The sequence below is a fragment of the Pelophylax lessonae genome (genome assembly GCF_965119305.1).
Source record: "Pelophylax lessonae genome assembly, chromosome: 8".
NCBI classification, from domain to species: domain Eukaryota; kingdom Metazoa; phylum Chordata; class Amphibia; order Anura; family Ranidae; genus Pelophylax; species Pelophylax lessonae.
This window is the reverse complement of record NC_138775.1, coordinates 299774915-299800146: the sequence shown is the minus strand read 5'-3', so window position 1 is coordinate 299800146 and position 25232 is coordinate 299774915. Positions and strand designations below refer to the sequence as shown.

The following is a 25232-nucleotide window of genomic DNA, read 5'->3' as shown; positions in this document are numbered from 1 at the left end:
TGAATGGATGCAAACAACAGATACTGACAGCACTCATCCTGGGAAAATGGAAAGAGTATGGCACAACTGCAACCCTACCAAGACATGGCCGTCCACCTAAACTGACCGGCCGGGCAAGGAGAGCATTCATGAGAGAAGCAGCCAAGAGGCCCATGGGAACTCTGGAGGAGCTGCAGAGATCCACAGCTCAGGTGGGAGAATCTGTCCACAGGACAACTATTAGTCGTGCGCTCCACAAATCTGCCCTTTATGGAAGAGTGAGAAGAAGAAAGCCATTGGTGGAAGAAAGCCATAAGAAGTCCAGTTTGCAGTTTGGGAGAAGCCATGTGGGGGACACAGCAAACATGTGGAAGAAGGAGCTCTGCTCAGATGAGACCAAAATTCATCTTTTTGGCTTAAAAGCAAAACGCTATGTGTGGGGGAAAACTAACACTGCACATCACCCTGAACACACCATCCCCACTGTGAATCATGGTGGTGGCAGCATCAAGTTGTGGGGATGCTTTTCTTCAGCAGGGACAGGGAAGCTGGTCAGAGTTGATGGGAAGATGGATGGAACCAAATACAGGACAATCTTAGAAGAAAACCTGTTAGAGTCTGCAAAAGACTTGAGACTGGGGCGGAGGTTCACCTTCCAGCAGGACAACGACCCGAAACATCCAGCCAGAGATACAATGGAATGATTTACATCAAAGCATATTCATGTGTAAAGGGCCATACACACTATAAGATTTTCTGGAGACTTTTTCCTTTAGACTTACCAAAACCAGATAATATGAGGTGAAACCTAAACACTTTCAATTTGTATGCAATCTGGCCGGCCCTTCCACTACATAGAAAAGGTAAATCTGAAGGAAATCTAACCACAAAAGTTGTATAGTGCGTATCCAGCTTTAGATTGGCCCAGCCACAGTCCAGACCTAAATCACTTTGAGAATCTGTGGCTCAGACTTGAAAATTGCTGTTCACAGACGCTCTCCATCCAATCTGACAGAGATGAGATATTCTGCAAAGAAGAATGGACAGAAATGTCCTCTCTAGATGTGCAAAGCTGGTAGAGACATCCCCAAAAAGACTCCCAGCTGTAATTGCAGGGAAAGGCGGTTCTACAAAGTATTGACTCCGGGGGGTGAATACAAATGCAGCCACACTTTTCACAGATTTATTTGTATCATTTATCATTTTCCTTCAACTTCACAATTACCAAATATACTCGAGTATAAGCCGACCCGAATATAAGCGGAGGCCCCTAATTTTACCACAAAAAAGTGGGAAAACGTATTGACTCGAGTATAAGCCTGGGGTAGGAAATGCAGCAGCTACTGGACCCAACTGAACCACCATGAGACACAAAACAGGGGCTGCGGGCATGGTACAGGAGATGGTTCAGGCACGGTACAGGAGATGGCACAGGTCATGGCACAGGTCATGGTACAGGAGATGGTATAGGAATGGTACAGGTGATGGTATAGGCATGGCACAGGTCATGGTACAGGAGATGGTATAGGAATGGTACAGGTGATGGTATAGGCATGGCACAGGTCATGGTACAGGAGATGGTATAGGAATGGTACAGGTGATGGTATAGGCATGGCACAGGTCATGGTACAGGAGATGGTATAGGAATGGTACAGGTGATGGTATAGGCATGGCACAGGTCATGGTACAGGAGATGGTATAGGCATGGCACAGGTGATGGTAGGAACAGGCATGGCACAGGAGATGCCGTGCTGTGGGCATGGTACAGGAGATGGTTCAGGCACGGTACAGGAGATGGCACAGGTCATGGCACAGGTCATGGTACAGGAGATGGTATAGGAATGGTACAGGTGATGGTATAGGCATGGCACAGGTCATGGTACAGGAGATGGTATAGGAATGGTACAGGTGATGGTATAGGCATGGCACAGGTCATGGTACAGGAGATGGTATAGGAATGGTACAGGTGATGGTATAGGCATGGCACAGGTCATGGTACAGGAGATGGTATAGGAATGGTACAGGTGATGGTATAGGCATGGCACAGGTCATGGTACAGGTGATGGTATAGGCATGGTACAGGAGATGGTATAGGCATGGCACAGGTGATGGTAGGAACAGGCATGGCACAGGAGATGCCGTGCTGTGGGCATGGTACAGGAGAATGTCCTGTACCATGCCTGCAGCACTGCATGAGGAAATGCAGGTGCTGCGGAGGAGTCTCACTTACCTGTCGGTGAGGCGCCTTCGATACACGTTCGGCTATTCCCGGGCATGCGGCGCATGCGCTGTGACACGTCGGCGCCGGGCGGTGCCATTTTTTAAAAGACAGTGAGCCAGTGACTCGAGTATAAGCCGATGGGGGCTGAAAAACTCGGCTTATACTCGAGTATATACGGTATGTGCCACTTTGTGTCGGTCTATCACATAAAATCCCAATAAAATACATTTACGTTTTTGGTTTTAACGTGACAAAATGTGGGAAAACTTTTTCAAGGCACTGTATATATTCAATGGTATATATTATAGGTTAGGTTGGGGATACACCCACACACGGTAGAGCCTGCGCAACCCCAACCTTTCCACTTTCCACTGTTCATATTTGTGGGAACGCAATGGGTGGATGCAGACGCTCGTTATAAATTGCCTACACAGCCATGAGTTCATTTCCTTACACCAACTTATGTTTTGTTCCATTTATTCACTTGGGTGGCGCAGAGGTTTATTGCCGTCCTCCCATACATACCGTCCAGGATCAGCGGGCGGCTCTTTGTCCTCTCTCTCTGTGACGGTTTCAGGAGGGATACAAGTCCTTTTAGCAGCGCCGGACGTACATCGGTGACCATCAGCTCCCAAATCAGCTGCAGAGCTGCAACCAATCAAAATGCAACAGTGAGCAAAACCTTCCAGCACTTGTGAAGCTGCACTACAAGCAGTGCCAGGACAAGGTCATCTAGAGTCCAGGGCGAACATGCCAAACTGCGCCCCCCCCCCCCCCACAATATGCATGAGCATTATATGGCAGCAAAAATCCCCCCTAAAAATACTGAGCACTATACTGCATAATTCCCTTCCCCCTCCCAGTACAAATCGTTTTGCCCCCTCCTGAAATCCCCCCCTCCCAAACAAATCTTTGTCCCCCATCCCCCACAGCACAAATGCCCCCCCCACTAATAAAAATAATCACCCCTACTAGGCCAAATATTCTACCCCTAAAATTTCCCCCTCCAAGTACACATCCTCTATTCCTCTCCTAGCACAAATCCCCCCTCAATCCACCCTCCTAGCGCAAATCCCCCCCCCCAATTAGCACAAATCACCCCCGGTCCCATCACCATATCACCTCTTCTAGCACAAACCCCCCAATCCCCCTTCCTAGCACACACTACTACAGTAATCAGAAATTGCAAACACCACCATTTTATTCTCCAGGGCCTCTGCTTTCAGAAGATTTATCATTATTTGGGAAAGTCGTTTTCTAGCAAAGAAAACGCTGATTTTAACACGCAAAGAATAAAACATTGCCCCTGCTGTAACAAACCGGCAGCAGGCAGGCATTTTATTGTAATATGCAATGCATTGTATCATGTAGACATGCAACATCTCTTCTGCAATAAACTGCCCCTACCTGCACATGCGCAGCTCAGTTTACAGCTTTGTGCCAGAATGACGGCTTCCTATGCATGCGCAGGAGTGACATTATCCCTCGCCGGCCAATGCAGACAGCCGCAACACAGGAGAAGATGGCAAGGGACTTTTGTAGAGGGAAGTATTATTCCCTTTCACACGGGGCGGATTCAGTTCTAATCAGCGGGGGATCTGTGAGCGGATTCCTGCTAATCAGTCAGATGACAGATCCGTGTCTGCTCAGATTCTTCTGCAGAGTGCACATGGACAGACCCTGCTCTGCTCTATGGGGGGGGGGGGGGGGGAGTACCCAAAGTTCAAGTTCATCGCCATCCCCCCGCTGTACCAGTGTCCCGCGATCCCCCGCTGTACCAGTGTCCCGCGATCCCCCGCTGTACCAGTGTCCCGCGATCCCCCGCTGTACCAGTGTCCCGAGATCCCCCCGCTGTACCAGTGTCCCAAGATCCCCTGCTGTACCAGTGTCCCAAGATCCCCCGCTGTACCAGTGTCCCAAGATCCCCCCGCTGTACCAGTGTCCCGAGATCCCCCGCTGTACCAGTGTCCCAAGATCCCCCGCTGTACCAGTGTCCCAAGATCCCCCGCTGTACCAGTGTCCCAAGATCCCCGCTGTACCAGTGTCCCGCAATCCTCCGCTGTACCAGTGTCCCGCGATCCTCCGCTGTACCAGTGTCCCAAGATCCCCTGCTGTACCAGTGTCCCAAGATCCCCCGCTGTACCAGTGTCCCAAGATCCCCCCGCTGTACCAGTGTCCCGAGATCCCCCGCTGTACCAGTGTCCCAAGATCCCCCGCTGTACCAGTGTCCCAAGATCCCCCGCTGTACCAGTGTCCCAAGATCCCCGCTGTACCAGTGTCCCGCAATCCTCCGCTGTACCAGTGTCCCGCGATCCTCCGCTGTACCAGTGTCCCAAGATCCCCCGCTGTACCAGTGTCCCGCGATCCCCCCGCTGTACCAGTGTCCCAAGATCCCCCGCTGTACCAGTGTCCTGCGATCCCCCGCTGTACCAGTGTCCCGCAATCCTCCGCTGTACCAGTGTCCCGCAATCCTCCGCTGTACCAGTGTCCCGAGATCCCCCGCTGCACCAGTGTCCCGCGATCCTCCGCTGTACCAGTGTCCCCGAGATCCCCCGCTGTACCAGTGTCCCGCGATCCTCCGCTGTACCAGTGTCCCCAGATCCCCCCGTTGTACCAGTGTCCCGAGATCCCCCCGCTGTACCAGTGTCCCGCGATCCCCCCGCTGTACCAGTGTCCCAAGATCCCCCGCTGTACCAGTGTCCTGCGATCCCCCGCTGTACCAGTGTCCCGCAATCCTCCACTGTACCAGTGTCCCGCGATCCTCCACTGTACCAGTGTCCTGCGATCCGCCGCTGTACCAATGTCCTGCGATCCCCCGCTGTACCAGTTTTCCCCCGATCCCCCGCTGTACCAGTGTCCTGTGATCCCCCGCTGTACCAGTGTCCCAAGATCCCACGCTGTACCAGTGTCCAGTGATCCCCCGCTGTACCAGTGTCCAAAGATCCCCCGCTGTACCAGTTTTCCTGCGATCCCCCGCTGTACCAGTTTTCCCGAGATCCCCCGCTGTACCAGTTTTCCCACGATCCCCCGATGTACCAGTTTTCCCGCGAACCCCCGCTGTATCAGTGTCCTGTGATTCCCCCGCTGTATCAGTGTCCAGTGATTCCCCCGCTGTACCAGTGTCCCGCGATCCCCCACTGTACCAGTGTCCCACGATCCCCCGTTGTACCAGTGTCCCGCGATCCCCCATTGTACCAGTGTCCTGCGATCCCCCATTGTACCAGTGTCCCACGATCCCCCGTTGTACCAGTGTCCCACGATCCCCCGTTGTACCAGTGTCCTGCGATCCCCCGTTGTACCAGTGTCCTGCGATCCCCCATTGTACCAGTGTCCCGCGATCCCCCGCTGTACCAGTGTCCCCAGATCCCCCCGCTGTACCAGTGTCCCAAGATCCCCCGCTGTACCAGTGTCCTGCGATCCCCCGCTGTACCAGTGTCCCGCAATCCTCCGCTGTACCAGTGTCCCGCAATCCTCCGCTGTACCAGTGTCCCGAGATCCCCCGCTTTACCAGTGTCCCGCGATCCTCCGCTGTACCAGTGTCCCGAGATCCCCCGCTGCACCAGTGTCCCGCGATCCTCCGCTGTACCAGTGTCCCCGAGATCCCCCGCTGTACCAGTGTCCCGCGATCCTCCGCTGTACCAGTGTCCCCAGATCCCCCCGTTGTACCAGTGTCCCGAGATCCCCCCGCTGTACCAGTGTCCCGCGATCCCCCCGCTGTACCAGTGTCCCAAGATCCCCCGCTGTACCAGTGTCCTGCGATCCCCCGCTGTACCAGTGTCCCGCAATCCTCCACTGTACCAGTGTCCCGCGATCCTCCACTGTACCAGTGTCCTGCGATCCGCCGCTGTACCAATGTCCTGCGATCCCCCGCTGTACCAGTTTTCCCCCGATCCCCCGCTGTACCAGTGTCCTGCGATCCCCCGCTGTACCAGTGTCCCAAGATCCCACGCTGTACCAGTGTCCAGTGATCCCCCGCTGTACCAGTGTCCAAAGATCCCCCGCTGTACCAGTTTTCCTGCGATCCCCCGCTGTACCAGTTTTCCCGAGATCCCCCGCTGTACCAGTTTTCCCACGATCCCCCGATGTACCAGTTTTCCCGCGAACCCCCGCTGTATCAGTGTCCTGTGATTCCCCCGCTGTATCAGTGTCCAGTGATTCCCCCGCTGTACCAGTGTCCCGCGATCCCCCACTGTACCAGTGTCCCACGATCCCCCGTTGTACCAGTGTCCTGCGATCCCCCATTGTACCAGTGTCCTGCGATCCCCCATTGTACCAGTGTCCCACGATCCCCCGTTGTACCAGTGTCCCACGATCCCCCGTTGTACCAGTGTCCTGCGATCCCCCGTTGTACCAGTGTCCTGCGATCCCCCAATGTACCAGTGTCCCGCGATCCCCCGCTGTACCAGTGTCCCCAGATCCCCCCGCTGTACCAGTGTCCCAAGATCCCCCGCTGTACCAGTGTCCTGCGATCCCCCGCTGTACCAGTGTCCCGCAATCCTCCGCTGTACCAGTGTCCCGCAATCCTCCGCTGTACCAGTGTCCCGAGATCCCCCGCTTTACCAGTGTCCCGCGATCCTCCGCTGTACCAGTGTCCCGAGATCCCCCGCTGCACCAGTGTCCCGCGATCCTCCGCTGTACCAGTGTCCCCGAGATCCCCCGCTGTACCAGTGGCCCGCGATCCTCCGCTGTACCAGTGTCCCCAGATCCCCCCGTTGTACCAGTGTCCCGAGATCCCCCCGCTGTACCAGTGTCCCGCGATCCCCCCGCTGTACCAGTGTCCCAAGATCCCCCGCTGTACCAGTGTCCTGCGATCCCCCGCTGTACCAGTGTCCCGCAATCCTCCACTGTACCAGTGTCCCGCGATCCTCCACTGTACCAGTGTCCTGCGATCCGCCGCTGTACCAATGTCCTGCGATCCCCCGCTGTACCAGTTTTCCCCCGATCCCCCGCTGTACCAGTGTCCTGCGATCCCCCGCTGTACCAGTGTCCCAAGATCCCACGCTGTACCAGTGTCCAGTGATCCCCCGCTGTACCAGTGTCCAAAGATCCCCCGCTGTACCAGTTTTCCTGCGATCCCCCGCTGTACCAGTTTTCCCGAGATACCCCGCTGTACCAGTTTTCCCACGATCCCCCGATGTACCAGTTTTCCCGCGAACCCCCGCTGTATCAGTGTCCTGTGATTCCCCCGCTGTATCAGTGTCCAGTGATTCCCCCGCTGTACCAGTGTCCCGCGATCCCCCACTGTACCAGTTTTCCCGCGATCCCCCACTGTACCAGTGTCCCACGATCCCCCATTGTACCAGTGTCCTGCGATCCCCCATTGTACCAGTGTCCTGCGATCCCCCATTGTACCAGTGTCCCGCGATCCCCCATTGTACCAGTGTCCTGCGATCCCCCGTTGTACCAGTGTCCTGCGATCCCCCATTGTACCAGTGTCCCGCGATCCCCCATTGTACCAGTGTCTCTCGTGATCCCCCTGCTGTCAGGCCCCGGGGACCTCTTCACCAATCCGGGGATTTTCTGTAAAGGTGAACTTACACTTTAAGTTCTGGAAGGTTTTTTGCCCTTCATGACCAGGCCGCTTTTTTTTTGCTATCCGGCACTGCGCTACTTTAACTAACAATCGCGCGGTCATGTAACACTGCACCCAAATGACATTAATGTAACTTTTCATTTTTACAAATAAAGCTTTTGTTTTGGTGGTATTTGATCACCACTGGATTTTTTTTTTTTTTCATTATATAAAAGGAAAAAACCTTTACGTCGTTTCGTGGGACCGCTAGTGAGTGTGTGTGCACGCCGATTGGCTACAGGAGGAGCAAATCAGCAGGTCTGGTGAATGAAATTGCTGCTGGGCATCCATGATCGCTCCCTGTGGAGACACAACGGCGGTCTGCCATTCTAAACACTGCAGACCACTGTTCTGTCAGTTATGAACACAGGGATCCTCTTATTTATTCATCACAGGAGGAACCAATCAGTGGGTGGAGAGAGAACGGAGGTGTGTTGTAAACACGGCAGAGCGCTGTTCTGTCAGGGATCCTCTTATTTAGGAACACAGATCTCTGTGTTCATTCAGCAATCCCATCCCCCACACAGTTAGAATGCACCCCCTAGGGAAACATTTAACCCTTTGATCGCCCCTGGTGTTAACTCCTTTCCTGCCAGTGTCATTAGTACAGTGACAGTGCATATTTATAGCACTGATTACTGTAGTAATGTCACTGGTCCCCCAAAAGTGTCAAAAATATCAGTTAGGGGTCCAATCTGTCCGCCGCAATGTCACAGTCCTGCTAAAAATCGCAGATCGCCGCCATTGCTAGTAAAAAAAAAATAAATAAAAATAACATAAATCTTTCCCCTAGTTTGTAGACACGATAACTATTGCGCAAACCAATCAAAATATACTTATTGGGATTTTGTTTTTACCAAAAATATGTAGCAGAATAGAAATTGGCCTAAAATTAGGAAAAAATTAGATTTTTAAATTTTTTTTTTATTGGGAATGTTATTTAGCAGAAAGTAAAATATATATATTTTTTTTTCAGAATTGTCGCTCTTTTTTTGTTTCTAGCGCAAAAAATAAAAATCGCAGAGGTGATCAAATACCACCAAAAGAAAGCTCTGTTTGTGGGGAAAATAGGACATCAATTTTATTTGGGTACAGCGCTGCACGACCGCGCAATTGTCAGTGCTGGTTCACACTACCACTACCAGAAAGTCGCCCCGTGACTTGAAGAGACTTGTGCACTACTTTGAAGAGACAGGCGACTTTGTCTGTGGGGAATGCCTGGCTAATCTCTTTCTTCTTCCTGGAAAGTCTGATAACAAGTCGTGTCAATTAAGATAAGGAGGCGACTCCCATTGAAGTCTATGGGACAGTCGGATCACAGGTCGCCTCAAAGTAGTACAGGACCCTTTTCTGAAGTCGGAGCGACTTCAGTAGTGCCAATTAAGACGGCACTGATTGATTAACATTGCTTTTGTTATGTCAAGCTACCTGGGACAACACAAGTCGCGCTAGTGTGAATGGGCTCTTAACCACTTGCCGACCGCCGCACGACTATCTACGTCGGCAGTCAGCCCCTCACAGGCAAACTAACGTAGGGCTACGTTGCTTGCTTGTGAGGGTCTAGGGAGCGAGCGCGCGCCGCCGGAGGCGCGCTCCCGCTCCCGCATGGTCACGGACCCCCCCGCGCGTGTGACCAGCGGACCCGATGTCCGCCGGCCACTCGGCGATCGGCGGGGGAGAGGGAGAATGTCAGGCAGCTTGTGTAAACAAGCCACCTGTCATTCTCCTCGCTGTAAAGACACTGATCACTCGGATCTAGTATGTAGATCCGTTGATCAGTGTCCTTACAGCTCAAGCCACAGCCAATCACAGTAGAAAGCACGCCCCTAGGGACACACACAGCCCCTCCCTCCCAAATAAAGTTAACCCCTTCACTACCAGTGTATTTTTACAGTAACAGTGCATATATATAGCACTGATTACTGTAGAAATGTCACTGGTAACCCCAAAAGTGTCAAAAATGTCAGTCAAGGGTCCGATCTGTCCGCCGCAATGTCGCAGCACCGCAAAAACAATCGCAGATCGCCGCCATTACGTGTTAAAAAAAAACAACAAAAATGACAAAAATCTTTCCCTTTGTTAGTAAACGCGATAACTTTTGCGCAAACCAATCAAAATACGCTTTTTGCGATTCTTTTTACCAAACATAGGTAGCATAAAACAAATTGGCCGAAAATGTTAAAAAAATTTTGATTTTTACATTTTTTTTGGGGGGAATTTCATATAAAAAAATGTGAAAAATATTGCTATTTTTGCAAAATTGACGCTCTTTTTTTGCTTATAGCGCATGATCAAAAAATCGCACAGGTGATCAAATACCACCAAAAGAAAGCTCTGTTTGTGGGAAAAAAAAGGACGCCAAATTCATTTAGGTACAGCGTCGCACGACCGCACAATTGTCCGTTAAAGTCACGCAGTGCCGAATCGCAAAATAGCCCCTGGTCGGAATGGGGGTAAAATCTTCCGGGGCTTAAGTGGTTAAAGTAACACCGTCCCGAATCACATAAAAATATCCTGGTTATTAGGAGTAAATCTTCCAGAGGTGAATCTGAACCCTCACATTAATGTATTCTTTTGCCTGCCACAATACACAGAATCATCGTTACATTTCCTCTCACATCTACAGATCTGTTACTTTGTATTTCCGTCCGAGAATTCTTCTCAGCAAAGACTTTGTCTTCTCATTCACTAAGAGCTGCTGAGCTCCATATTTTCTATCATTCACCATTCACAGTAGCCGGGTCAGAGACCAGGCCTCAAAAAATTATTGAAAACTCATAATTGTTCCTCTCCACGGAAATCTTTAGTAAAAGGCGAAAGATTTATTCGATCTGAAGAGAAACCAGAGTATACAGAGAGATCTCCTCGGCTCCTCCCCGCCTCCACCCGATCCCTATTCTACTCATAGGGATCTCATTCTTCCATCAAATCTCAATGCAGACTTTGTCCTCCCAGCGGCGCTCTATCGATCCTCTCCTCCTAATACTGATATCAACTTCATCCAATGTAACAGAATAACTTATTATACCAACACAACGCACAGGTCAGGCGGCAGTGCATCATGGGTATGTAAATAAGAACAACCTGCGCTCCGCCCCCTCTGCTCTATTCTTAGCTCTGTACATGGAGGGGGAGGGGAGACCACTATGGGGGATGGGGGTTCGATTCATATAAAGCTGCACACACCCCATTTACAACTGACCAATCAGATCCTGAGATGACCCAGCACAGCAATGTGTGATCCCAGATTGTGAACTAGAAGTGTCAGCAATCCCAGAGCCTCACCGATCATCTCACACTTCAATCCCCCGAATACTGAGCAACATTGTATGATACAGAGTGTACCTACCTCATCCCCTCCCCCTCCGTACCTACCTGACCCCCTCCCCCTCTGTACCTACCTGTTCCCCTCCCCCTCCGTACTGCACCTACCTGATCCCCCTCCCCCTTCATATCACACCTACCTGACCCCCTCCATACTGTACCTACCTGACCCCCTCCCCCTTTGTACCTACCTACCTGACCCCCTCCCCCTCCGTACCTACCTACCTGCCCCCCTCCCCCTCCGTACCTACCTACCTGACCCCCTCCCCCTCCGTACCTACCTACCTGACCCCCTCCCCCTCCGTACATACCTACCTGACCCCCTCCCCCTCCATACTGTACATACCTGATCCCCTCCGTACCACACCTACCTGATCCCCTCCCCCTCCATACCACACCTACCTCCGTACCACACCTACCTCCATACTGTACCCCCCTCCGTACCACACCTACCTCCATACCTACCTGCCCCCCTCCCCCTCCATACTGTACCTACCTTCCCCCCTCCCCCTCCGTACCACACCTACCTGACCCCCTCCCCCTCTGTACCTACCTGATCCCCTCCCCCTCTGTACCTACCTGCTCCCCCTCCATACTGTACTCTCCTCCATACCACACCCCCCTCCATACCACCCCCCCTCCGTACTGCCCCCCCTCCATACCACACCTACCTCCATACTGTACCCCCCTCCATACCACACCTACCTCCATACTGTACCCCCCTCTGTACCACACCTACCTCCATACTGTACCCCCCTCCATACCACACCTACCTCCATACTGTACCCCCCTCCGTACCACACCTACCTCCATACTGTACCCCCCTCCATACCACACCTACCTCCATACTGTACCCTCCTCCATACCACACCCACCTCCATACTGTACCCCCCTCCATACCACACCTACCTCCATACTGTACCCATCTCAGTACCACACCTACCTCCATACTGTACCCCCCTTCGTACCACACCTACCTCCATACCACACCCACCTCCATACCACACCTACCTCCATACTGTACCCCCCTCCGTACCACACCTACCTCCATACTGTACCCCCCTCCATATCACACCTACCTCCATACTGTACCCACCTCCGTACCACACCTACCTCTATACTGTTACCCCCTCCATACCACACCCACCTCCAAACTGTACCCCCCCTCCGTACCACACCTACCTCCATACTGTACCCACCTCCGTACCTACCTGCTCCCTCTCCATACCACACCCACCTCCATACTGTACCCCCCTCCATATCACACCTACCTCCATACTGTACCCCCCTCCATACCACACCTACCTCCTATACTGTACCCCCTCCATACCACACCTACCTCCATACTGTACCCCCCTCCGTACCTACCTGCTCCCCCTCCATACTGTACCCACCTCCGTACCACACCTACCTCCATACTATACCCACCTCCGTACCTACCTGATCCCCTCGCTGTACCAGTGTCCTGCGTTCCCCCCCACTGTACCAGTGTCCCGTAATCCCCCACTGTACCAGTGTCCCCAGATCCCCCACTGTACCAGTGTCCCGTAAATCCCCCGCTGTACCAGTGTCCCGCGATCTCCCCGCTGTACCAGTGTCCCGTGATCCCCGCTGTACCAGTGTCCCGCGATCTCCCCGCTGTACCAGTGTCCCGTGATCCCCGCTGTACCAGTGTCCCGCGATCTCCCCGCTGTACCAGTGTCCCACGATCCCCCACTGTACCAGTGTCCCGCGATCCCCGCTGTACCAGTGTCCCGCGATCCCCCACTGTACCAGTGTCCCGTGATCCCTGCTGTACCAGTGTCCCGCGATCCCTGCTGTACCAGTGTCCCGCGATCCCCCACTGTACCAGTGTCCTGCGATCCCTGCTGTACCAGTGTCCCGCGATCCCCCATTGTACCAGTGTTCCGCGATCCCCCACTGTACCAGTGTCCCGCGATCCCCCACTGTACCAGTGTCCCGCGATCCCCACTGTACCAGTGTCCCGCGATCCCCGCTGTACCAGTGTTCTGCGATCCCCCACTGTACCAGTGTCCCGCGTTCCCCCCGCTGTACCAGTATCCCGCGATCCCCCGCTGTACCAGTGTCTCGTGATCCCCCGCTGTACCAGTGTCTCGTGATCCCCCGCTGTACCAGTGTCCCGTGATCCCCCACTGTACCAGTGTCCCGCGATCCCCCGCTGTACCAGTGTCTCGTGATCCCCCGCTGTCAGGCACCGTGGACACCACTTCACCAATCCGGGGATTTTCTGTAAAGGTGAACTTACACTGTAAGTTCCCGAAAGGTTTTTCCCCCCTTCATGACCAGGCCGCTTTTTTTTTGCTATCCGGCACTGCGCTACTTTAACTAACAATCGCGCGGTCATGTAACACTGCACCCAAATGACATTAATGTAACTTTTCTTTTTTACAAATAAAGCTTTTGTTTTGGTGGTATTTGATCACCACTGGATTTTTTTTTCATTATATAAAAGGAAAAAAACCTGTACGTCGTTTCGCGGGACCGCTAGTGGGTGTGTGTGCACGCCGATTGGCTACAGGAGGAGCAAATCAGCAGGTCTAGTGGCCGTGCTTGCCACTGGGCATCCATGATCGCTCCCTGTGGAGACAGAACGGCGGTCTGCCATTGTAAACACTGCAGACCGCTGTTCAGTCAGGTATGAACACAGAGCTCCTCCTATTTAGGATCACAGGTCTCTGTGTTCATTCAGCAAGCCCATCCCCCATACAGTTAGAAAGCACCCCCTATGGACACATTTAACCCTTTGATCGGCCCTGGTGTTAACCCCTTTCCTGCCAGTGTCATTAGTACAGTGAGGCTACATGTACACGGAACGTTTTAAAAAAATGCTGAAATTTTACAGCTATGTAAAGGACGTTTAAAATGTCCGTTGTGTCGCGTTTGCAGCCGCGTTTAGCGGGCGTTTGAGCTCAGATCCGTTTTTAGAAGTCAAAAAATCATTCCCCTTTAAAATGGAAAAACGCAAGCGCTAAATGTGGGTGATCGCGTTCGGTCACGTCTTGCGTTTATAACGCCGGTAAACACACGTTCTGAACATCCTGAACACAAATAACTGCTTTCCAAAAAACGACACTGAACTCAACTGCCTCTAATGCCCAGTACACACGATCCGAAAATCGGACGACGCTCCATCCGTTTTTGTTTGGTTGCTAGGAACTCTCAATTATATTCGCAATTGGGAGAGGTTACTTACGATACGAATTTTCTCGGACGATGATTCAAAAGCTTCCGGAATGCGTAACCACGCTGTAGCGTGTGAGGGGAAAATGATGTCTACTGCTCATGCGCTGTCTACTGCTCACCATTTTTTTCGGACGAACAACATACTGATAATACGATTATCGTACGATGTGTTATAATACGATCAAAATTTTTATGCTTGCACGACCGGATAATATCGGGTGAACTGTCGTGATCGCCTCTCGTAAGCTGTGTACTAACGATCAGATTATCGCCCGATCCTTTCACAAGCGTTATTTTTCGTCCGATTTACGGATTGTGTGTACGGGCCATTAATGACTCTAAACGACCCGGTGTACATGGACAGATCGGTGTACATGGACAGATCGGTGTACATGGACAGATCGGTGTACATGGACAGATCAGTGTACATGGACAGATCGGTGTACATGGACAGATCGGTGTACATGGACAGATAAGATAACAGAGGAGGGTTCAGGGGCTTCTGAAAAAAACGCCCAACTGCCCCTAAACGTCCATTGCAGTGTACATGAGGCCTGACAGTGCATATTTATAGCGCTGATTACTGCAGTAATGTCACTGATCCCCCCAAAAGTGTCAGAAATGTCAGTCAGGGGTCCAATCTGTCCGCCGCAATGTCGCAGTCCCGCTAAAAATCGCAGATCGCCGCCATTACTAGTAATAAATAAATAAATAAAAATGACATAAATCTTTCCCCTAGTTTGTAAACACGATAACTATTGCGCAAACCAATCAAAATAAGCCCATTGGGATTTCATTTTTACCAAAAATATGTAGCAGAATACAAATTGGCCTAAAATGATGAAATATTTTGATTTTTAAATTTTTTTATTGGGAATGTTTTATAGCAGAAAGTAAAAAAAATATATATTTTTTTTCAGAATTGTCGCTCTTTTTCTGTTTCTAGCGCAAAAAATAAAAATCGCACAGGTGATCAAATACCAGCAAAAGAAAGCTTCTATTTGTGGGGAAAAAAGGACGTCAATTTCATTTGGGTACAGCGTCGCACGACCGCCCAATTATCAAAGTAACGCTGTGCCGAATTGCATAAAAATATCCTGGTTATTAGGGGTAAATAAATCTTCCAGCGGTGAAATGGTTAATCTGAACCCTCACATGAATGTATTCTATGGCTTCCACAACACACAGAAAACATTGTAACATTTCCTCTCACTGGTAAAGAGTTGTTACTTTGTATTTCAGTCTGAAATTCCATCTCAGCAATGATTTGCCTCCTCAGTCACTATGAAAGCTCTGAGCTCCTTAATTTTCTATCATTCACCATTCTCAGTAGCCGGGTCAGAGACCAGGCCTCAAAAAATTATTGAAAACTCATAATTGTTCCTCTCCACGGAAATCTTTAGTAAAAGGCGAAAGATTTATTCGATCTGAAGAGAAACCAGAGTATATCGAGAGATCTCATCGGCTCCTCCCCGCCTCCACCCGATCCCTATTCTACTCATAGGGATCTCATTCCTCCATCAAATCTCATTGCAGTCTTTGTCCTCCCAGCGGCGCTCTATCGATCCTCTCCTCCTAATACTGATATCAACTTCATCCAATGTAACAGAATAACTTATTATACCAACAGAACACAACGCACAGCTCAGGCGGCAGTGCATCATGGGTATGTAAATAAGAACAACCTGCGCTCCGCCCCCTCTGCTCTATTCATAGCTCTGTACATGGAGGGGGAGGGGAGACCACTATGGGGGTTCGATTCATATAAAGCTGCACACACCCCATTTACAACTGACCAATCAGATCCTGAGATGACCCAGCACAGCAATGTGTGATCCCAGATTGTGAACTACAAGTGTCAGCAATCCCAGAGCCTCACCGATCATCTCACACTTCAATCCCCCGAATACTGAGCAATATTGTATGATACAGAGTGTACCTACCTCATCCCCTCCCCCTCCGTACCTACCTCATCCCCTCCCCCTCCGTACTGTACCTACCTGATCCCCTCCCCCTCCGTACCTACCTGACCCCTCCCCCTCCGTACTGCACCTACCTGATCCCCTCCCCCTCTGTACCTACCTGACCCCCCTCCCCCTCCGTACCTACCTGACCCCCCTCCCCCTCTGTACCTACCTAACCCCCTCCATATCACGCCCACCTCCATACTGTACCCCCCCTCCATACAACACCTACCTCCATGCTGTACCCCCCTCCATACTGTACCCCCCTCCATACCACACCTACCTTCATACTGTACCCCCCTCCATACCACACCTACCTCCATACTGTACCCCCCTCCATACTGTACCCCCCTCCATACCACACCTACCTCCATACTGTACCCCCCTCCATACTGTACCCCCCTCCATACCACACCTACCTCCATACTGTACCCCCCTCCATACTGTACCCCCCTCCATACCACACCTACCTCCATACTGTACCCCCCTCCGTACCACACCTACCTCCATACTGTACCCCCCTCCATACCACACCTACCTCCATACTGTACCCCACTCCGTACCACACCTACCTCCATACTGTACCCCCCTCCATACCACACCTACCTCCATACTGTACCCCCCTCCATACCACACCTACCTCCATACTGTACCCCCCTCCATACCACACCCACCTCCATACTGTACCCCCCCTCCATACCACACCTACCTCCATGCTGTACCCCCCTCCATACTGTACCCCCCTCCATACCACACCTACCTTCATACTGTACCCCCCTCCATACCACACCTACCTCCATACTGTACCCCCCTCCATACTGTACCCCCCTCCATACCACACCTACCTCCATACTGTACCCCCCTCCTTACTGTACCCCCCTCCATACCACACCTACCTCCATACTGTACCCCCCTCCATACCACACCTACCTCCATACTGTACCCCCCTCCATACCACACCCACCTCCATACTGTACCCCCTCCGTACCACACCCACCTCCATACTGTACCCCCCTCCATACCACACCTTCCTCCATACTGTACCCACCTCCATACCACACCTACCTCCGTAATGTACCCCCTCCATACCACACCTTCCTCCATACTGTACCCCCTCCATATCACAACTACCTCCATACTGTACCCCCTCCATATCACACCTACCTCCATACTGTACCCCCTCCATATCACACCTACCTCCATACTGTACCCCCCTCCATATCACACCTACCTCCATACTGTACCCCCCTCCATACCACACCTACCTCCATATTGTACCCCCCTCCATACCTACCTGCACCCTCTCCATACCACACCTACCTCCATACTGTACCCACCTCCATACCACACCTACCTCCATACTGTACCCCCCTCCATACCTACCTGCACCCTCTCCATACTACACCTACCTCCATACTGTACCCACCTCCATACCTACCTGCACCCTCTCCATACCACACCTACCTCCATACTGTACCCACCTCCATACCACACCTACCTCCATACCTACCTGCACCCTCTCCATACCACACCTACCTCCATACTGTACCCACCTCCATACCACACCTACCTCCATACTGTACCCACCTCCGTACCACAACTACCTCCGTACTGTACATACCTTCGTACTGTACCTACCTGCATACTTTACCCACCTCCGTACATACCTCCATACTGTACCCACTTCCATATCACACCTACTTCCGTACTATACAAACCTCCGTACCACACCTACCTGTATACCATACTTACCCCCAATTCTGTACTCCCTCTGTGCAGTACCTACCTCCATACTGTTCCCCTCCTTCATACCACACCTACCTCCATATAATACCTACCTCCAGACCACACCCCCCTCCATACCACACCTATCTCCACACCTACCTGTACACTGTACCCACCTCAATATCACACCTACCTCCACACCACACCTACCTCCATACCTACCTGCACACTGTACCCACCTCCATACCACACCTACCTCCATACAGTACCCCTCCTGTACCGCACCCACCTCCACACTGCAGCTACATTCTTACCACTCCTCCCTACATACCGCATCCCCCTCCATACTGTACCTACCTCTGTACTGCACCCACCCTCCCACACTCCCCTCCATACCATACCTACCTCCATACTTTACCCCTTCCTTACTGCACCTACCTCCAGGCCGCACCGCCCTCCATGCCGTACCTACCTCCGTACTACACCTACCTCCATACCATACCTCTCTCCATACATTACCCCATCCATACTGCACCTACCTCTATACCATACCTACATCCATACCACACCCCCTGCCACACTGCACTCTCCTCCATACCGCACCCCTCTCCATACAACACCTACCCCCATACAACAACCCCCCCCCCCACACTGCACTCTCCTCCATACCACACCCCCCCTCCACACTACACTCTTCTCCATACCGCACCGCCCTCCATACCGCACCCCTCTCCATACAACATCTACCCCCATACAATACCTACCCCCATACCACCCCCCCCCCCCACACTGCACTCTCCCCTATACCACACCCCCTGCCACACTGCACTCTCCTCCATACCACACCCCTCTCCATACAACACCTACCCCCATACAACAACCCCCCCCCCCACACTGCACTCTCCTCCATACTACACCCCCCCTCCACACTACACTCTTCTCCATACCACACTGCCCTCCATACCGAACCCCTCTCCATACAACACCTACCCCCATACAACACCTACCCCCATACCACCACCCCCCCCCCCCCCACACTGCACTCTCCTCCATACCACACTGCACTCTCCTCCATACCGCACCCCTCTCCATACAACACCTACCCCCATACCACACCCCCCCCAATACTTCCATATTGCACCTACCTTCATACTGTACCTCCAAGTGCATGGACTGCAGCACTGCCAGCAGCGGCTCGGTTATAGACGGGTGAGCTGTCTGCACAATTCCCTGCAGGAGAACACAGAAATTCCAATCACATTTATTCTTCCCTCCCAGCAGGGTAGGACATCGGATTTCACTGTCGATGCACAAAACACAACCACCTACCTTCTCTACCTTCTCCACCTTCTCCACCTTCTCTACCTGCTCCACCTTCTCTACCTTCTCCACCTTCTCTACCTTCTCCACCTTCTCCACCTTCTCCACCTTCTCCACCTTCTCTACCTTCTCCACCTTCTCTACCTTCTCCACCTTCTCTACCTTCTCCACCTTCTCCACCTTCTCCACCTTCTCTACCTTCTCCACCTTCTCTACCTTCTCCACCTTCTCTACCTTCTCCACCTTCTCTACCTTCTCCACCTTCTCCACCTTCTCTACCTGCTCCACCTTCTCTACCTTCTCCACCTTCTCTACCTTCTCCACCTTCTCCACCTTCTCCACCTTCTCCACCTTCTCTACCTTCTCTACCTTCTCCACCTTCTCCACCTTCTCCACCTTCTCTACCTTCTCCACCTTCTCTACCTTCTCCACCTTCTCTACCTTCTCCACCTTCTCTACCTTCTCCACCTTCTCCACCTTCTCTACCTTCTCCACCTTCTCTACCTTCTCCACCTTCTCTACCTTCTCCACCTTCTCCACCTTCTCCACCTTCTCTACCTTCTCCACCTTCTCTACCTTCTCTACCTTCTCTACCTTCTCCACCTTCTCCACCTTCTCTACCTTCTCCACCTTCTCTACCTTCTCCACCTTCTCCACCTTCTCTACCTTCTCCACCTTCTCTACCTTCTCCACCTTCTCTACCTTCTCCACCTTCTCCACCTTCTCCACCTTCTCCACCTTCTCTACCTTCTCTACCTTCTCTACCTTCTCCACCTTCTCCACCTTCTCTACCTTCTCTACCTTCTCCACCTTCTCCACCTTCTCCACCTTCTCCACCTTCTCTACCTTCTCCACCTTCTCTACCTTCTCCACCTTCTCTACCTTCTCCACCTTCTCCACCTTCTCCACCTTCTCTACCTTCTCCACCTTCTCTACCTTCTCCACCTTCTCTACCTTCTCCACCTTCTCTACCTTCTCCACCTTCTCCACCTTCTCTACCTGCTCCACCTTCTCTACCTTCTCCACCTTCTCTACCTTCTCCACCTTCTCCACCTTCTCCACCTTCTCTACCTTCTCTACCTTCTCCACCTTCTCCACCTTCTCCACCTTCTCTACCTTCTCCACCTTCTCTACCTTCTCCACCTTCTCTACCTTCTCCACCTTCTCTACCTTCTCCACCTTCTCCACCTTCTCTACCTTCTCCACCTTCTCTACCTTCTCCACCTTCTCTACCTTCTCCACCTTCTCCACCTTCTCCACCTTCTCTACCTTCTCCACCTTCTCTACCTTCTCTACCTTCTCTACCTTCTCCACCTTCTCCACCTTCTCTACCTTCTCCACCTTCTCTACCTTCTCCACCTTCTCCACCTTCTCTACCTTCTCCACCTTCTCTACCTTCTCCACCTTCTCTACCTTCTCCACCTTCTCCACCTTCTCCACCTTCTCCACCTTCTCTACCTTCTCTACCTTCTCTACCTTCTCCACCTTCTCCACCTTCTCTACCTTCTCTACCTTCTCCACCTTCTCCACCTTCTCTACCTGCTCCACCTTCTCTACCTTCTCCACCTTCTCTACCTTCTCCACCTTCTCCACCTTCTCCACCTTCTCCACCTTCTCCACCTTCTCTACCTTCTCCACCTTCTCTACCTTCTCCACCTTCTCTACCTTCTCCACCTTCTCTACCTTCTCCACCTTCTCCACCTTCTCTACCTTCTCCACCTTCTCTACCTTCTCCACCTTCTCCACCTTCTCCACCTTCTCTACCTTCTCCACCTTCTCTACCTTCTCTACCTTCTCTACCTTCTCCACCTTCTCCACCTTCTCCACCTTCTCTACCTTCTCTACCTTCTCCACCTTCTCTACCTTCTCCACCTTCTCTACCTTCTCTACCTTCTCTACCTTCTCTACCTGCTCCACCTTCTCCACCTTCTCTACCTTCTCCACCTTCTCCACCTTCTCTACCTTCTCTACCTGCTCCACCTTCTCTACCTTCTCTACCTTCTCTACCTTCTCTACCTGCTCTACCTTCTCCACCTTCTCTACCTTCTCCACCTTCTCTACCTTCTCCACCTTCTCCACCTTCTCTACCTTCTCTACCTTCTCTACCTTCTCCACCTTCTCTACCTTCTCCACCTTCTCTACCTTCTCCACCTTCTCTACCTTCTCTACCTTCTCCACCTTCTCCACCTTCTCCACCTTCTCCACCTTCTCCACCTTCTCCACCTTCTCTACCTTCTCTACCTTCTCCACCTTCTCCACCTTCTCCACCTTCTCTACCTTCTCCACCTTCTCCACCTTCTCTACCTTCTCTACCTTCTCTACCTTCTCCACCTTCTCTACCTTCTCCACCTTCTCCACCTTCTCTACCTTCTCCACCTTCTCTACCTTCTCCACCTTCTCTACCTTCTCCACTTTAAACAGCCAATAAAAAATAAATCATTACCTGATCACAGTGTTCATTAGAAACTCTGTGTACATTCATATTGCCCTTTAAAGTTTTTGTATATCATTGATAATCTGCAGGGGAAGAATGGAGATTAGATTGGTGGGTGTGGCTTTTAGAATTTATATCCGTGATTGTGGGAGGGACAGAGACTAATCTTCCTATTGTGGGAGGGGCAGAGACACAAACTACTGGGAGGAAATCTCCCCATTGTGGGAGGGGCAGAGACACAAACTACTGGGAGGAAATCTCCCCATTGTGGGAGGGACAGAGACACAAACTACTGGGAGGAAATCTCCCATTGTGGGAGGGACAGAGAGACAAACTACTGCAGGGAAATTCCCCCATTGTGGGAGGGGCAGAGACACAAACTACTGCAGGGATATTTCCCCATTGTGGGAGGGGCAGAGACACAAACTACTGCAGGAAATCTCCCCATTGTGGGAGGGGCAGAGACACAAACCACTGCAGGGATATTTCCCCATTGTGGGAGGGGCAGAGACACAAACTACTGGGAGGAAATCTCCCCATTGTGGGAGGGGCAGACACACAAACTACTGGGAGGAAATCTCCCATTGTGGGAGGGACAGAGAGACAAACTACTGCAGGGAAATTCCCCCATTGTGGGAGGGGCAGAGACACAAACTACTGCAGGAAATCTCCCCATTGTGGGAGGGGCAGAGACACAAACTACTGCAATGAAATCTCCCCATTGTGGGAGGGGCAGAGACACAAACTACTGCAGGGATATTTCCCCATTGTGGGAGGGGCAGAGACTCAAACCACTGCAGGGATATTTCCCCATTGTGGGAGGGGCAGAGACACAAACTACTGCAGGGATATTTCCCCATTGTGGGAGGGGCAGAGACACAAACTACTGCAGGGATATTTCCCCATTGTGGGAGGGGCCAAGACACAAACTACTGCAGGGATATTTCCCCATTGTGGGAGGGGCAGAGACACAAACTATTGCAGGAAATCTCCCCATTGTGGGAGGGGCAGAGACACAAACTACTGCAGGGATATTTCCCCATTGTGGGAGGGGCAGAGACACAAACTACTGCAGGGATATTTCCCCATTGTGGGAGGGGCCAAGACACAAACTACTGCAGGGATATTTCCCCATTGTGGGAGGGGCAGAGACACAAACTACTGCAGGGATATTTCCCCATTGTGGGAGGGGCAGAGACACAAACTACTGCAGGGATATTTCCCCATTGTGGGAGGGGCCAAGACACAAACTACTGCAGGGATATTTCCCCATTGTGGGAGGGGCAGAGACACAAACTATTGCAGGAAACCTCCCCATTGTGGGAGGGGCAGAGACACAAACTACTGCAGGAAAATCTAAATTTTGCGGGGTAAGGGGGGTGGGACACAAATTACTACTTAATAGTGAGGACACACCCTGGACTTGTGACAACTTTGGACAACACAGACCTCATTTTGTTTTTTTTGGAGAGATGGCGGAAGCCCTGTGATGTCACTTACCTGCACAGTGCGCAGTGTTTGCAGGGTCAGGTGTTGGGCTTTGGGGGAGTCGCAGGCAAGGAGGGCGATCAGCCCTTTATACACTTGTGTTTGGTATTTGGGGTTCCCGTGAGCCAGGAGCTCCAGCAGCACCCGGGCCTGTTCCTGAGTCTCTTCTAACTTAGACTTGGCCAGACATTCAGCGATCGAACGCACTCCTGTATGGGCGAAGCAGGCTATGAGTGCAAACATTACACAGAGCTCAGTGACCTCAGCTCCTAATTGGCTGGATAAACAAAACAATATCTGGTTTTGGTGGTTCTGCCTTGTATTGGTGATTTGTGCTACCCTTGTAATTGTAATGCCTTTAGACAATCTCCTTTATATTTACCAAAACTATGTAACCTGAGGTCCTGCTGGAGGTCCATCCCAGTCATACAGGGGCTGCATCACAAATCATGAGGCCCTGTACAACCTACCTACCTACACAGCACATACCTCCTGTGACGGGAGTCACTTTGGTTGGGGGGCCCGTGGAACAGCTTACCTTAGAGAGGTTGGGAAATCCCTCTCTCAGCCCCCTAGGCCCCTCTTAATAAGTCACCCTGTGTCTATTAGGGACACAGGGTGACCAAGAAGCCCAGTCTGGCCTGCCCAAACCAGAATTCCACAGACTGATCGGCTATGAGAGCTTCATGCGCCCTGCCGGGACAAACGTACAAACTATGTGGAACTTTGCCAAGGAAGCTGCCATGATGGATTGACTCTTTGGGACTTGTTCCCGGACAAACTCAGGCACAGACCGATTGGAGGTCTGTTACCTGGTTAGTCTACCTTTGGGGGGAAGATATGTGACGGTACTAACCGTCACTGGGAGTGAAAGACAGATACTTAATGGACACTGAGAATATGGTTTGGATTGCTTCGAATGGGTTCTGTGTTTACACTTATTATAATGTGTATTGAACTTCAATGTCAGAGACAGGCTCTCCCTATTGTCTGTGTATTGAGGTGTGATGTATATTCTGTTAAGCCTGTTTGTCCCATTGTTAAATGGTAATGAACTCACATATTGTTTCTGTCCAGATGGCTAGACAATTAGTTCAGGTTAATTCTATTTCTGTATACAATTTCATCTGCACATGATAATGTAATCAGGCAACCCCTGACCTGTGTGTAGTAATCTGATCAGGAGGGGGATGTCCATGCTATATATAAACTGTGTGAGAATGTTCAATAAAGGAGAAGATTCCACAACTTGTACAGCTAAGTTGTCGGCTAGCTTTGTATGGGGCAGCTGGAATATTTGATATCTATGTTCAAGACTGAAGGAAGCCGTATACTGACGGAAGCCCATAAATAAAGTGTGGGTCACGGTTCCGTTACTCCTCCCTCTCCTCCATTGTTAATGGAGGGAGGTGAAAGCAGAAGAATACTTGGCCCAAGCCACTTTGTTGCCTCGTTGGGGCTCTGGTATGGGAGTACTGCCTGTACCCCCCTATCGGCATCCCTTGCAGGTAAATCTGAAGGAGATTGTGCAATCAGGTTGTAATGAGTGTGGCCGGCATTAAGCACAGGAGCTCAGATCATCATCTTCATATACACTGTGTCCCTCCCCGGTACTCACCGTAGCTCTCACAGATCAGCTCTTTGTATGTCCGTCCAGATTGGCCCAGGATCTGCAGTATTTGTAGAGCCTCCATCTTGTTTTGATCATTTATCTGATTCAATCCCAAAATCTCCAGCAGTGTCAGGATGCCTCCAACCTCCACAAACTCCACCTTATAACGACCGCTGCTCAGCACAGAAAATAAGAGACAAATGAGATACAGGTAGGTTGGCCAAGTTACCTCCTCAGAGGAAGTGAAATACATATAGGATGGCTAAGATAAAAACCTATGGGGAACAGAGATATAAGCAGGACAACCAAGATACGTCCCTCAGAGGAAATGAAGACCAGGCAGGATTGCCTAAAGTCCTCGGAGGAAACGAGATACAGGCAGGATGGCT

At 51.5% G+C, this 25232-nt stretch overlaps 1 protein-coding gene across 1 annotated transcript in view; it reads right to left on the bottom strand.

Annotated features, from left to right (window-relative positions):
• Positions 1 to 25232, bottom strand: part of ARMH1 (armadillo like helical domain containing 1) — a gene marked incomplete at its 3' end in the record, with an annotated part of 40208 nt that overhangs the window by 12162 nt on the left and 2814 nt on the right. The window contains exons 3-6 of the mRNA XM_082266383.1: positions 24850 to 25016; positions 23244 to 23440; positions 19135 to 19219; positions 2726 to 2848 (exon numbers count right to left, since the gene is read on the bottom strand). Coding sequence (XP_082122509.1) covers positions 2726 to 2848; positions 19135 to 19219; positions 23244 to 23440; positions 24850 to 25016 — 572 coding nt within the window. The remainder of the gene's footprint in view (positions 1 to 2725; positions 2849 to 19134; positions 19220 to 23243; positions 23441 to 24849; positions 25017 to 25232) is intronic.